This window comes from Pimephales promelas, chromosome 14 (assembly GCF_988280905.1).
Source record: "Pimephales promelas chromosome 14, fPimPro1.hap1.1, whole genome shotgun sequence".
NCBI classification, from domain to species: Eukaryota; Metazoa; Chordata; class Actinopteri; order Cypriniformes; family Leuciscidae; genus Pimephales; species Pimephales promelas.
In genome coordinates this window covers 32904161-32919958 of record NC_142782.1, presented here as the reverse complement: position 1 = coordinate 32919958, position 15798 = coordinate 32904161, and the positions used below count along the sequence as shown (strand labels likewise).

The window sequence follows — 15798 nt, the reverse complement described above, 5'->3', positions numbered from 1 at the left end:
ACATTTACAGAATAGTTTCAATTCCTCACACAAACGTCATGCATGTACTCGAGGATGACGTCTGCAGAAGGGACGCGTCTGATTGGCTTAAACGGCAACACACAGGAAACGGAAGTCTGAGGCAGGAGAATCTCCGTCTGATGGAGGAAGCGGACGGACTATTGTTTACGTTTTTCACTGGAAATCAAGAATAAAACACACGAAAATGTCTTCGATGTAGTGGCGACCAGCGGGATCATTCGAAGCTGAACATATTACAATTTGGTTTTAATATTTTTTTATATTTTGGTGGGATTTGAGGAGGTTTTAAAGGGTTTTGTGTGTTTGTTGAGAAGGTGTAAGGCCAGTTTATGTCACAAATGATCAAATCTGATTAAAAACCGACAGACAGAGGAGCTTCAGTCACAGCAAACTGGTAAATAGAGTCTTTAAATAAAAGTTTTGGATACATATTGATAGGCTATTAATCCTTTGTTATATAAAAGGAAGAGCTTAAAAAGCACATACTTTTTTATGTATTATTCTGTTAAGTGTATTTTTATACTGACCAGTAGGCTAATCATTAGTGTATATAGTTAGATAGATATAGGTTAACAGTTATTTACAAGTCTATGTAAATCTGCCTATCTATAACTATAATTAGATAACTGCTATCATTCCTAATTATTACATCATTAGTCCTTTTTTTATGATTATGTCCTTAATTATTTCACTGATTAGTTCTAAGTGTGTACTAATATAATATATATTATATATTTTTGTTTTGATTTTTCAGCTGTAGTGCCGGTGGTGGTCAAACCCCAGAGCTGTCCACTCTCACTCCGGTGTATTTGAGTTTTACTTTTTTTGATCGAGGCTTTTCAGTAGTTTTTAGACCATGTACGCACCCCCGGGAACTGCTCTGCCAGGCAACCGAAGGCGGAGAGGTGGGACGGCTCTACCCAAACAGCCCGAGAGGAGTCTGGCGTCGGCGCTGCCCGGGGCGCTCTCCATCACGGCTCTCTGTACGGCCCTGGCAGAACCGGCCTGGCTCCGTGTCCATGGAGGAACCTGTCCCAGACAGGAGATCGGTGTCGCTGATGTCCTGGGATATATAGATGACAATCTCATTAAAGGTTGGTATCCCAAACTGTTTTTATTTTTTAATCATTTGAATATATTTTCAAATGTAATTTTTTCCTGAATTCCATTCTTCTTCAGCATCACATGATCCTTCAGAAAATCATTCTACGTTGATTTACTTCTCAAGATACATTTCTTCTTGATAATATAATTATTATTATCAATGTTGAAAACTGTCATGCTGCTTCATATTTTTGTGGAAACTGTGATACACTTTGTGTCCGATATTCTTTGATCAATAAAAAATTTAAAAAGAACAGCATATATTTGAAATATACATCTTTTGTAACATTATAAATGTCTTCATTGAAAATCTTTAGGATGTGCTGGAGGAGACTTTACCGAGTGCTGAACTCAATACAAGATCTTGACCAAAAAATGATGCACCTCTTGATAATAAATGTCATTTCCATTAAGTCCTTGTATTGATCATTCTGGTATATGGCCATGACGTGTCTTCCAGGTCCCTACATAGTTGTTTAAGAAATAAAAAGCTACACACACATAAATTAGGGTTAAAAGAACTGTTGCCAAACATATATCATGTAGGAACATATTAATCAGTGCAATAATGATCCAATCATAGACTCTGCTATTTAAGGCACTGGGCAGTGTATATTTACACCACTTTTAACCTCTTTTAATATTAGTTAGTAAAAATGCATTAACTATTGTTAACAACTAGGACTTTTGATCTTAACAATGTACAAGTAAATTAACATTAAAGGAGTAGTTCACTTTAAAAAAAAACTTTTGCTTATAATTTACTCACCCCCATGTCATCCAAAATGTCCATGTCATTCTATCTTCAGTCGAAAAGAAATTAAGGTTTTTGATGAAAACATTCCAGGATTTTTCTCCATATAATGGACTTCAATGGGGACCAAACGGTTCAAGGTCCAAAAGACAGTTTCAGTGCAAACTGCAAACTGTTCAAAGGGCTTTAAATGATTCCAGATGACGAATAAGGGTCTTATCAAGCGAAATGATCGCTCGTTTAAAAAAAAAAGAGTAAGTTTTAAGTAAGTTTTATGTGCGTTCGTGACTCTCCTGTTCGAACTTTTTCATCAAAATGAACGAATCTTTTCCAGAGTCAACTCGTTCATTTTGTTTGTTGAATGAACCAAATGACACGAAAAAAGATTAATTCATTTTGATGAACGAGTTCCAACAGGAGAGTCACGAACGTGAAAGTTTGGTCCCCATTGAAGTCCATTATATGGAGAAAATCCTGGAATGTTTTCATCAAAAACCTTAATTTCTTTTCGACTGAAGGACATCTTGGGTGACATGGGGGTGAGTAAATTATCAGCAAAAGTTTTTTTTAAAAGTGAACTACTCTTTTAAGTACAAAATATTGTGGCGGTGTTGATCTTATTTCATGTTAACTAACGTATTCAACTAATGTTAACAAATGAAATCTTATTGTAAAGTGTTACCAAAAAATCTTCTTGACTTGTAGTCGAAGTTATTGAGATCTTCTACTTGCACTGTTAATGATAAACTTTTGTCGATTGTCTCCCACAGATAACTGTTTGAACTCTCAGTCCATCCTGCTCTTGCGGGTCATCGCTGCTTTCTGTTTTTTGGGCATTCTGTGCAGCCTGACGGCATTTCTGCTGGATGTCTTTGGACCCAAACACCCAGCCCTCAAGATCACACGCAGATACGCTTTCGCTCACATCCTCACAGGTATGACTTCACCAAGGATTTAGTTCTTGATATCAATCCAGGTATTTGTTTTAGTCTCAATGAATCTGTGTGTTCCAGTGCTCCAGTGCGCCACAGTGATCGGCTTCTGCTACTGGGCCTCGGAACTGATTCTGTCCCTGCAGCAGCAGCACAAGAAGTACCACGGCTCGCTCATCTACGTCACTTTCGCCATCAGCTTCTACCTGGTGGCCGGTGCTGGCGGAGCCTCTATTTTAGCCACAGCGGCCAACCTGCTCCGTCATTACCCCACTGAGGAGGAGGAGCAAGCCCTGGAGCTCCTCTCCGAGATGGAGGAGAGCAGTGAAACATACCCAGTTGACTACGACATTACCAACCAATTCCAGCCTCCACCGGCCTACACACCCTGATCGCCATATTCCCGCGTGTTCGCTGCCCAACGCCACTCCTGTCTTTCTTCTTCACGTGCCACCTTTGGCCTTCAGACAAAGAAAAGATGCTCAGATTTTAGGTGCCCCCATCAAATGAATATATACTGTATATATATTCAGTATTCCAGATCATGCAGAATGCCCATATCCGTGCACACGTTTAAATGAGCGTTTTACTTCAGAAGACAGAGCTTGCGTGCATGGAAGAAATCAAAGAGAGTAATTATGGCATTGCTTGTAGAATTCCATCTGAATTCATCTTGCAATAGTTTGCATGTATCTGGCAGTAAAAACCCACACAGATCTACTTTGAAACAAGTTTTTTTGGCACGCTTTTATTATTGATTAAAGACTTGAAGGATGCAAAGCATCTCGACATCATGTTTGTTGAAGATGCATTCACTGGAGCCTAAACTGCAGAATTTAATCATCCAAAAGTATCTTTTTTCTGCCTCATCGCAGGTTTATCACATTTTCCATTTTCCTCACAGGTTTATCATGTTTTCCAAATGTTGAGCTGCACTTTTGACTTTTGTTCCTGTTTTTTCAAGCGGTCATTTAGACACTTTCCTTTGTAAAAAAAAAAAATAATAATAATTTTTTAATCATGCTAGGTATCAATGTATCTTTTTATTTATTTGAATTTATCAGTAGCCCACAGATGCTGCCATATCTGCACACTTCTGGATTCACCCCATCACTTTTTAAAAAATAATTTCAATAGGCTTTTAATCAGTTATTGTAATGTCGTTTTAACGCACATATAGCTGCAAATACCCAAGATAGGTGGACAAATTATTTATTATTTATTATCTGGTTGACATAGACTCTCAAAGAAACTAGAAAGCAAATTTATGTACCTGTAATTTGGAGGCGTTCAGGTTTGCCAACATCACATTGTAAGTTTGTTCTGTATTAATTGGATTTTTTTTTTCTTTGTGCAATTGTGTTTGGTGTGTTTTGTTAGTATTAGTGCGAGGATGTTCTGATGAAAGAGTCTTAACACATTTGATCAAGATTGTATCCCCAATTTACTTGTCTAGCTTTTGCTCTGGTCTGATTATTTTTGATAAAATCACTGCATGGAATTTGATACTGCACTTGTGTTGCGTAAATGGACTGTACTTGTTCATATTTCACTTTTTTATTTTTTAGTAATCTGGTGGTTTTGTGTTTTAGATTTCCCTTCTGTGTTTCATTTAAAGAAATACGTTTACCTACATGGAAAATAAAGATAAAAAAATTATTTCAAAACAATGTGTGCGTGCGTCGTTTGTTTCCTCAATGCGTGTGCACGTCGAATTCTAAGCGCGCGGTTGCCATAGCAACGTTTGATTCATCCGGGAAGCGAGACCGCCGGCATTTCACCTGAAACGACATAAATGACCTTAATTTTAAGAAATACTCGTTTAAATGCTCTTAATGTGGTTAATTTTTCATAGAAAAGGCTGACAAATGATGGCTGATGCAATATCGCTTATGAGGTATGTTGTATGCAAATGACGGCAGGCACATATTATGTAAATACATATACAATCCAGGAAAATGAAGCTATAAATTAGCTTAGTTTATAAGTGAACTGACTTGTTCAGCGTGCTTAATACCGAGATAAATACTACATAAGTTCCAGCTTTAAAATGCTGGTGCCGTGCTTATGTCCACCTAGTTATATATAATTTGTATGAACAAAGAGCATGAGCCAAAAATCCATGAATTAATATAATATTCTAGCAGCACCATGTCCACCAGTAATCTGCCACCCCTGCGAAACCTGCCCAACTGGTCCAGGGTTCGAGATCTGGACAGGGTTAGGTATCCCAGACTTCTTTCTAGTGACTATATGGTCAGATCTCCACCTGTGGACATCAGGAGCCCTAACGCAGTGCCTCAGCCCAGGACAGATGCACACGACACGCGCATCACCTCTTTGGAGAAAGATATTCTGTTCCTCCAACAACAGCATACAGACACACTGAGGAGACTACATGCAGAAATGGAAGACCTGAAGCGTATTAATAAAGGTATGTCGTTGCATTCTGCATAAATGGGGCAGAAAATGAAAATAGTGCCATTTGCATTTTAGACAATTTTTTTTGGGGAGGCTATAAATGCTGAGCTGTCTTTGAAAGCATGAGATCTCACCCTCCCTTCAGAGCGTCTCCAAAGCCACGCCTCCTTTAAAACCTCCATGAATTTTTTTAAAGCGTCACCAGAAACCGCACTACACTACTTAATGTTTCAAAGCACATGACATTACAATCATAATGAACTAAACAACTTACAAAGCTCTGACTTGTATCATCTGACTGCTGCAGATTAATTTCGTTGTTGATAGTGTCGCACCGAATGCAATTATTGGACGAACATTTTTTGGTCCCGAGACTTCCACAGAAGATCAGTGTTGGGACGGAGTAACGCATTACAAAAGTAATACATTACAGTAACATATTACTTTTTGCTGTAACGCAGTAGTGTAAGGCATTACTAATCAATTTTCAGTAATATTTTACTCGTTACATGTTCAGTGAGGCTTGTATTACAGTTGTATTACAGTGTATTGTCTGCTTTTACTTCTTAAAGGCAACAGACTATGTGAAAGTTTTAAAGCAGTCTTTTAGTGCCAGTTCAGAGCGGTCGCGTCTGTAACATTGTTTTTTCCTCATAAATGCGAACACAAAAACTAAAATAAAATGAATATTTTAAGTTCTATGGAGACTGCAGAGCCAACCCTTCCTCATCCGATTTGCGCCATGTAGGCCTAATTAACAGAATTACAAAAATATATATTTTGCCTCCTATTTTTTTGTCACACATGAATGTGTGTCTTTTCCCTAATATTAAAAATAAAAAATAGACTGATATTTGTCTAATGTCTGGAGTCCTTTAGCCTATATACGTTTCAATACATGTATTTTCTGAGAATTTTTATTTCAAGTTTTGACTGCAAATGTCATGTCCATAATGCTGGACTTCCCCAATTTTAAATAATTTATCCTCAACTAGTTTTGTGGTGTAGGTCTACGTATTTTATAATGTTAACTTCAAATAATACTAATAGCCTAATTTAAAGATAAGGCAGCATTGGATCTGGACGGTAAGGAGAATAACGCTGGAGTTGGAAGAGGTGTGTCGCGATTCTGTAGGTTCGTGGATCTGAGTCGTGTGGCGAATCGCGATTTCGGTTTCATATTGCATATCGTTACAGCCCCAAAGTTAAGTTCTACTTAGTTATTTTGGTGAAAGTAACTCAAAAGTAATACATGAGTAATGTAACGCATTACAATTCTGAGACAGTAATATTGTAAGGTAATGAATTACTTTTAAATAACAGTAACAAGTAATACCTAATGTATTACAGTTTGGAAGTAACTTGCACAACACTGCAGAAGATATGTACATTTTAATATTTAGACCACTTCTATTATTGATTGTTGTTATCAGGATGTGAAGAGAGTTTCAACCTGTGTAACAAAACGTGTTAACCCTACCTTTAAAATCATCAATGTGATTTTGTTTTTAAAATATAAATTGAGTTTGATGAGGCCACTATACTTGCATAAATACATAAAGCTGTAAGACAAACTTACTTCTGTTTTAACCACATGGTCAGAAAGATAATGATGATGTCATGTCCTCAAACAGGATGTTAGACAGAACAAACCATTATTTTTAAAGGGGGAAATGTGAGTTGGGACAAAATGAAATTTTAATATCAGGAAATGCAAAGTCTAATGTGTTTTCTTACATTTTACATAACGAATTAAAATGTAATGAAGATGCAAATTGGCTGTCTTACTGATTAATAGCAAACATTTAAAAGTATTTTAAGCTATGTATTATGTTAACATTTCTTTTGCAATACATCCAAAACATTGTTATTGTTCAGTGAAGTTCAGTTATTGGAATCACACTGAAAAAAAATAATATGCTTTATCTAATCAATAAAATTGTGGCAACCTATTACAAGCAATATTATTAATTAAATTGTACAAATTAGAATTAATTAGAATGTTAATTTGATTAACTATTACTCAATTCTAATTTGTTCAATTTAATAAATAATATTGCTTGTAATCTGTTGCCACATTTTTATTGATTAGATAAAGCATATTCATTTTTACAGTGCAAACCGCTGACAGGTTGTTTGAGCTGACGTACCATATTCAGACGTGCATATTACGTTTTTCTTTTACAGAATTACAGTATCAGATGGTTATGGAACATGAACAATCTCCAAAAGGTAGAATATGTTTTGCCAAGCCTAATTTTTCATAACCATATTCATAATATATACTCGCTTTGTGCATAGGTGCGCAATCTAATTTATGGTTTCACATACAGGGCTTAGATTAAGCCAGGATTAGTTCAATTAGAGTAGCTTTTATAAACGTGCCTTAGAAGCAAACATCACTGCTGTGTATCTTTAGACAAAACAATGTCATACTTTATGTTATATCAGTACAAGTTGCTATAATTTAAATCAGCTAAAAACATGAATTTTAGACTAAAGCCAGGGGGTTACTGTTGTTTACTGCGAACTGACAGCCATGTGATCCACACAGAGTCGAGTCATCCCTCAAAATCCTGCGGTGATGGTTCAGCCGAGAAGAATTTCAGGTACTTACTGTAGCATCTGTGATCATCTGACCTACCTTGCGCAAATAAATCACACGTCCTCCTGCTGTGACCCGCTCCAGCTCAGAGGCGGGAAGAGGAGGTGCAGTCACATCACTTCTGCCTCTCAGGATCACCTGCAGTCTGTCCCAGCATCCCCGAACCCCCACGCTGAAGGAGTGTGAGGGCATCATCCGGCAGCTCTATCACGCCAACACCTCGCAGTATCAGGAGGTCAGCAGCATCATGTCTTCATCATGTCTGTTCTCATTCATGTGTTCATACCTGACGCTCATGTTCCCTCACTCAGCTGCTGCGGATCAAGACGCTCCTCGGGGACATCGCCTCCAAAAACAAATCATCCTCTGAAGTTTTCTCTCTCGCACGAGCCTGCCTCTGTGAAAACAGCAGGTATACAGAATACACTCACCTAAAGGATTATTAGGAACACCTGTTCAATTATCAAATCAACCAATCACATAGCAGTCGCTTCAATGCATTTAGGGGTGTGGTCCTGGTCAAGACAATCTCCTGAACTCCAAACTGAATGTCAGAAAAAGGTGAGGTAAGAAATTTTGAGCGTGGCATGGATGTTGGTGCCAGACGGTTTCACGATCTGCTCAGTTACTGGGATTTTCACACACGACCATTTCTAGGGTTTACAAAGAATGGAGTAAAAAGGGAGAAACATCCAGTATGCGGCAGTCCTGTGGGCCAAAATGCCTTGTTGATGCGAGAGGTCAGAGGAGAATGGGCCGACTGATTCAAGCTGATAGAAGAGCAACTTTGACTGAAATAACCACTCGTTACAACCGAGGTATGCAGCAAAGCATTTGTGAAGCCACAACACACACAACCTTGAGGCGGATGGGCTACAACAGCAGAAGACCCCACCGGGTACCACTCATCTCCACTACAAATAGGAAAAAGAGGCGACAATTTGCAAGAGCTCACCAAAAAGACTGGAAAATGTCGCCTGGTCTGATGAGTCTCGATTTCTGTTGAGTAGAGTCCGAATTTGGTGTAAACAGAATGAGAACATGGATCATCATGTCTTGTTCCCACTGTGCAGGCTGGTGGTGGTGGTGTAATGGTTTTCTTGGCACACTTTAGGCCCCTTAGTGCCAATTGGGCATCGTTTAAATGCCACGGCCTACCTGAGCATTGTTTCTGACCATGTCCATCCCTTTACGGCCACCATGTCCCCATCCTCTGATGGCTACTTCCAGCAGGATAATGCACCATGTCACAAAGCTCCAATCATTTCAAATTGGTTTCTTGAACATGACAATGAGTTCACTGAACTAAAATGACCAGATCTCAACCGAACCCAATAGGAGAACCCAATAACCCCAGGATGTGCATCCCACAAATCTCCATCAACTGCAAGATGCTATCCCATCAATATGGGCCAACATTTCTAAAGAACGCTTTCAGCACCTTGTTGAATCAATGCCACGTAGAATTAAGGCGAAAGGGGGTCAAACACAGTATTGGTATGGTGTTCCTAATAATCCTTTAGGTGAGTGTATATCATAATATAATCACAATATAATCATTTGCCCTTAATTTGCACATTTTGATTCTCTTTTAGGGGTGAAGTTTTCGAGCATTTGCCAAAACTACCTCTCAAACCACTGCCAAAGAAACAGTAGGTTGACTTCTCTATTCATATCCCCACAGATAATTTGAAACTGATTTTTTAATGATTTCACCCCAGGCACCCGAGTCAAGCCGGTAAAGGAGAAACTGTGATTCTACCGGCTATCAAACGCAATTCAGGCGGCACCATGTCAGAGCGGCAGAGGAGAGCGCAGGACGTGCACAAAACACGCCTCCGAAGAACGGTGAACTCTTGACACCGCTGCTCCTGCTGATGAGGATGATGATTAAGTGGAACATGACCTTTACGGCGAGGGTTACACCGTCCAACTTCTTTAATTAAGCCATCATGTCAGGCTTTTTTTCCTTCATGAAACTGCTCGAACGTATTCAGTATAGTGGTCTGTTTTTATGTCAGTCTCTCTAGACGTTGAAGGAAATATGTATTTTCTCCGACCACAGAGATCTACACACGAGGAACGAGTGAGCGTCTGCTGATCATGTTTGATTCCCTAAGAATCTTTCCAGAGACGCAGCCAAATGTCAAAGTTGAGACGAGAGCTAAGCTGCCTGCCCTTCCATCCAAAGGAAGGTCCGTAAAGTCAGCGACAGAAACAGGCTCAATGTAGCTTAGCTTTTAAATCAAATTAAACTCTTTTACCTTGATTGCATGCGTGACATTTCCTTGCTAATAAGTCTCTTTAAATAAATGCACGAGTTATGACGTGTTTTTGCACAGTTCTCTTTCCTAAAACTGGAGAATCTGAGGGTGTTTGCACCAATGCTCAGAGAGTTTGTCTACAGGGTATAGTAATCTTTAAGTTAAATTTACTACTTTTTAATACCTTTTTTTACTACCTTCAGAATTTTTTTAAAACCATCACGACACTGAATTGCAAGTGTTAACCAGCGATCTTTCTATTACACAGATTTTGACATTTATAACATACAAAAATGAATAGATTTAGAGCACGCATTCCATTTTTATGTTTAGTGGATTGCATTTGCGACCGAAGTGCATTAGCTCCCATCCAGTTTTTTTTACACACCAAACAATAGAGGGAATGCATTGACATCACTTTCCCGCCGGTACAACCCATTTCAACCTGACTGAGTGGAAAAAGATCTGCTGTGTGACTGGATTTAATAGGGGAAACTATTAAACGAAAATGCGACTAAAACTAACAATTTGATCAATTTAAACTAAATGTTGGACTCAATATAGTTGGATTCCTAACAACTTACTAAAGATCCAGTGATCCATGGATATTGACATGCAGCCAACAATTATGTCGCCTGACATTTATGTTTGCCTGATTTCAATAAAAGGGAAATAAAAGCAATATATAGACCTACATAGGCTAAAGCAAATTTGCCTGTGAACGCTTTATATAAATACAATATAGATAGGTCTAAATCTGGGTGATCACTTATATCAGGGTTATATAGCCTCTATATATCCATCCATTGAATATGACGTCAGCATCAAACATAGACAGAGATGAAAGATCTTTGATTGTGCGCAGATAAGCTAAAGCCCATATTTATACAGACTAACGCAAACACAAAATAGGACACCTGATTGTCTGAAAGAAAGAAAAAACCTAATTTTTAAAAAATAATACCTCTCAGACTACATTTAACACTTTTAATGGCCTTAAATTTGACAGTTTTGATTTATCACTTTTTAAAACCCAGCGGACACCCTGGTCTATTCCTGAAGTTTTCACAAAGAGAGGCTCACTATGTTTCATATCTACATGCACTAGTGTAATCTGGACGTTGAAGAGGTTTTATAGGATCTTTAACTGATGGCTTACTACCCATTGGATCGCTGCCTGGGATCCCAGCAGACACCACATAGTATTACTGTGTTTAAGAGCCTTATTAACTAATGGGTTTACTAATCTCATTCAATTACAACTCAATTCAATGGTGGGTTTCCATGCTTTTCGGGCACTTTCCTTTGGTCCAAACCGTATATTCTATCGTCTAACCCTAAATCTACCCATGACGGAAAACTTTCTGCATTTTTAGTGGGATTAGTGGGATTTATAAGCTGTTTTCGTCACGGGGACCAAGAAATGTCCCCACAAGGTCAAAAATGACGGGTATTACTATCATATCTTTGTGGGGACATTTAAGTCAAGACTAGGCATCTTCAAAATCGATTATAATTGAATCAAGCAACTAAACACACCTGTGGCGCTGCGAGTGAGGCGACGGGGTCAGAAGGGTCAGACGGGCTGTTTAAGGAGGTAAATGCAGGTAAACGCCAGCAAAGCATCAACAGGTGTTGACCAAATGACTTAAGGTAATAAGATAATGGAGGAAGGTATTATTAGATACGCAATGGAGAAAGGAAAAGGGTTGTTCAGACAAAGTATCTTATCTTCTCAGAAACGTAGCTTACAGAGTGACGTCCCACATGCAACATGCAAAACTATAAAAGAGCCGGGCCTCGCATGCATCGGAGTTCAGTCTGTCGCTCGGTTGATCTTTAAACTCGGCAGTGTGATCATGTTGGCATCACGGGCATTCCTCGCCAAGCAGGCAGCAGCGACACTGGCGCGCCAACCCGCCTGCCTGGTGCATCATGGGGGAGACTGGGGGAACTGGGGCAACACCAACATCGCCGTGGTAAGAACACAAAATGCCACAAACACAGCATTTGGTATTGAGTTTTTTGTTGGTTAAGATGTAGTCTGAACATGTGACTGTGACTGAAGGTTTTCTCAGGCTGTGGTTGGTGGGATGGAACTGACGTCCACGAGGCTGCGTAGTAAGTGTACACTTCAAAACATCACTTCTGGTCTTATTTAACAGTAAAAACATAGACTGTAAAAAATAGATAGATAGATGATAAAAAGATTTGTTATCACAACATTTTTTCTTTTGTCAAATCAACTAGTTCAGATAACTTATTATTTTGAGTTTCTGATGATTAAATCAATCTCCTTCATTGTATTAACTCAATTTTTCCATTTCAATGAACTTAAATTTTTAAGGCAACCAGGTTACTTCATTTTTTAAGTTAAACCAACAATATTTTTTACAGTGTAGAGGCACCCTCGAGCATTTATTAAGGTTCGTTAGTGTTATTTAAAAATGTTCATGTTCACTTACAGTGTAAGGTAACACTTTACAATTAGGTCTCATTAGTTAATCCATTAACTAACAATGAGCAATGTTACCTTAATCACAATAAGAGGTACAACTTTTGATTTTTAAGATATTAGCAAAAATGTAAAAAACATTTTTAGTTCAAGTTAATTAACGATAACAAATGGAACACTATTATTAAGTGTTAGCATTATATCTTTAGAATGTATTGATCTGTGTTGGGGTTATTATGTAAGGGATAATGTACAGTCACCTTGCCATTATCACAAAATAAACTCTGACTGGGTCATCAGGACTTCATTGACAGCACATTATCCTTCTTATTACAATACTACTTACCAAATAGACTAAATATGGATTTGAGCTGAAGTGATTTATAGTGATGTGTGACCTGGTCAAATGTAAAGTTTAACCCTAAAACCGTATTCTGGACTAATGTGGGCGAAATAGTTTTGATTTATTTTTAAAAAATACTTCCCTTGATCTGAGCGGTAAAAGACTTGGCTACTTTTCCTAAGTTTGCCTCCTGAACACACACAATTTATTTTTGACTCAATTCTACAATGTTAAGTGGGTGAAAAATAAACTTGTATTTGGGTCAAAAATGGGCACCCATAGAAATGAATGGGGAAAACTGTAATTTAGAGTATTCTAAAATAAGCCAAAATAAGACAGAAAAGTCCCTTCATCTTTAGGTTTTAGCTCTAAGAACTTATTGGAATGATACTTTAATGTAGTTAAAAAACTAAAAATAAGCACAATTTACATAGAAAATATGGTACTTTTTGAAGTAAATAAATTCAAAAATACCCCCAAAATGAAAAAAATCCCCATAAATGGATAGACAAAACTTTATCGAAGACAGTGATATAACATTTATAATAAACAAAAATTAGAGTCCTCTGTGCCCACATTTGTCCACAATTACTAAGGGCTAAAGTGAATACGGTTTGAGGGCTACATTAAAATGATTTGAACACAGAATCCTGCTTTCAACCAATCAGCTTCAAGCATTCTAGAGAGTTGTGATGCATACATACTGCTATGTCTCTGTAAAGCACCATGTACCACTTGAGCCGTAATGGAGCCCGCTTTCAGATCTTTGCTCCAAACCAGCAGCAAATGCACGTCATGGACCACATGAAGATGCAGCCCTCTACAAGTGACAACAGGTAGACATCATTAACATAATTACACAGCTTTTTAAATTACCATTCCATAACAACAAAAAACACACCATGGAAGCATCATGTTAACCAATGGTTTTTGGATGTGTACCATTTAGCATTTAAACAAAACCATCATCCCTCTCTGCAGGAACATGATGATGGAGTCTGCACGATTCAGCCACGGTCAGGGCACGATGCAGATGAACGACCTGGCCAAACTGGACGTCAACAGCTTTGATGCCGTCATCTTCCCTGGAGGCCACGGAATAGTCAAGAACCTGTGAGAGAGACAGTCTTATAGTTTAGGGTCTATACTACTAATGCAAATACATGTTTTGTGAAAAGAAATTGAGCGCATCCCAAAAGAAGTGCATTGTCCTGACTGCAGAGACCGTCAGATTACATGTGGCTTGGCATTTCATTGTTTGTCACCCCAGATCTATCACTATTCCTGGAGTGAAAATCCTCTTATCATGTTTCACTGTTAGCAAACAGATGATTAAGTCCAAGTGGAAATACAGGCGATGGACTAATCCACGTCTGAGCCCAACCTTTTTATACTCAACATTTGATATATAAAATGCTGAAGCTGGGAGAGACATACAAGCAGTTTTTTTCCCCCTGAATTGTTTTTGCTAAAAAGTTGTAAATATGAGGATTACAATTTTCTGCTGACTTTCACAGGTCCACCTTCAGCAAAGATGGTAAAGACTGCAAGCTGAATAATGATGTGGAAAGAGTTATGAAGGAGTTCCATCGCGCTCGCAAGCCCATTGGGTACCCGACTATAAAATATTACAAATCTGAATCGAATCCTTGTATATAGTGCACACCGAGTAGTTGTTTCTAGGTCTATCACATAAACTCTTTTGGTTGGAGGATCAGATGTTCTTGCTTCACTCAAATTATTATGTTATGACACACGCTATAGTGGTCTCCACTGAATCCGGCTCTCTTTGGCCCAGTCTGTCCAGCATGGCTCCTCTCCTGGCGTGCCGAGTGCTGCCGAGTCTGGAAGTCACAATGGGTTACGAACGTGACGAGACCAGCCGCTGGGGTCGCTGGCCCAACACCAGCATGGTACAGGCGGTCAAGAGCATGGGGGCCCGCCACAACACCCGCGAACCTTACATATCCTTTCACTGAGACAAAATTTTCTAGAGATGCGCTTTTGACATTTTTTTACATTTTACCAAAAGTGCCTTTAAATGATGCAAGAACTCTAAACGCACGCCAACTTGATGTTTTCCCCTTAACTGCCCATCTCACGAAGCCTATGTGGATGAAAAAAACAAGGTGATCAGCACTCCATCCTTCATGTGGGAGACTGACTACCACTACCATTACATCTTTGATGGGATCGGGAACATGGTCAAGCACGTCATGCGTATGACTGCCAAGTGATTCTCGGGGGGCACCAGAAGGCTTTCACATTTAACTTTAGGTTGACCCGATTCGCTATTATGTGGACATACAGAGAGCAAATAAATGAAAAAACAATTCAATGCAACTCCTGTGTTGTACTATGTTTTGTGTAGACTATATGGTATTTATAGACCTTATGTAGCCCCGCCCATTTTCAGCATTACGCATATTGTGTTCTGTCTTCTGATTTGTATTTCCAAAGCATGAAGGTAAGATCTTTTGGATTTATTAATGAACCGCTCATTTTGAAATCTAGACATTTTTTGAAACTTTGCTTTACATTATGATGCTCATAATAACTTTTGTTGACTCTGAGATCTAAGATCTGACTATCCATACCATATACTTGTTATTAGGTGTTCAAGCACAAAGTATTGAAAACCTATTGTACTTGATTTTTATTATTATTATTCTGCCGTAAAACGGATCGTGCAGACCAAACCGTAGGAGCTCGAGACTTGATATTTGGGATTAAGGTAGCACAAAAATCGAGGAGAGGTTATCAAATTATGAGCCTGATTGGCCCATAGGTGGCGCTATAGCAACCAATTGCACGAAACTGCTCATAACTCCTAGACCGTAAGTCATAGACTCAATGATTCATGATAAATCATCCTATAACATGGTAAATCATGGTAAAC

General features: G+C 38.6%; 3 protein-coding genes across 3 annotated transcripts; all 3 read left to right on the top strand.

Annotated features, from left to right (window-relative positions):
- Positions 1-113: 113 nt before the first annotated feature.
- Positions 114-4481, top strand: tmem127 (transmembrane protein 127). Its single transcript, XM_039674828.2, has 4 exons — positions 114-415; positions 776-1115; positions 2650-2814; positions 2893-4481. The coding sequence occupies exons 2-4, from the start codon at positions 878-880 to the stop codon at positions 3201-3203; spliced, it is 714 nt and encodes a 237-aa protein (XP_039530762.1). The 5' UTR covers positions 114-415; positions 776-877; the 3' UTR covers positions 3204-4481.
- An 81-nt stretch (positions 4482-4562) lies between these two features.
- On the top strand, positions 4563-10152 carry LOC120481249 (uncharacterized). Its single transcript, XM_039674790.2, has 8 exons — positions 4563-4708; positions 4956-5245; positions 7420-7464; positions 7787-7841; positions 7922-8072; positions 8149-8249; positions 9433-9489; positions 9559-10152. The coding sequence occupies exons 1-8, from the start codon at positions 4680-4682 to the stop codon at positions 9695-9697; spliced, it is 867 nt and encodes a 288-aa protein (XP_039530724.2). The 5' UTR covers positions 4563-4679; the 3' UTR covers positions 9698-10152.
- A 1780-nt stretch (positions 10153-11932) lies between these two features.
- gatd3l (glutamine amidotransferase class 1 domain containing 3, like) lies at positions 11933-15223 on the top strand. Its single transcript, XM_039674738.2, has 7 exons — positions 11933-12080; positions 12170-12222; positions 13622-13735; positions 13881-14012; positions 14417-14509; positions 14698-14863; positions 15002-15223. Exons 1-7 carry the CDS (start codon positions 11961-11963, stop codon positions 15134-15136), a joined length of 813 nt encoding a protein of 270 aa, XP_039530672.2. The 5' UTR covers positions 11933-11960; the 3' UTR covers positions 15137-15223.
- Positions 15224-15798: the final 575 nt, after the last annotated feature.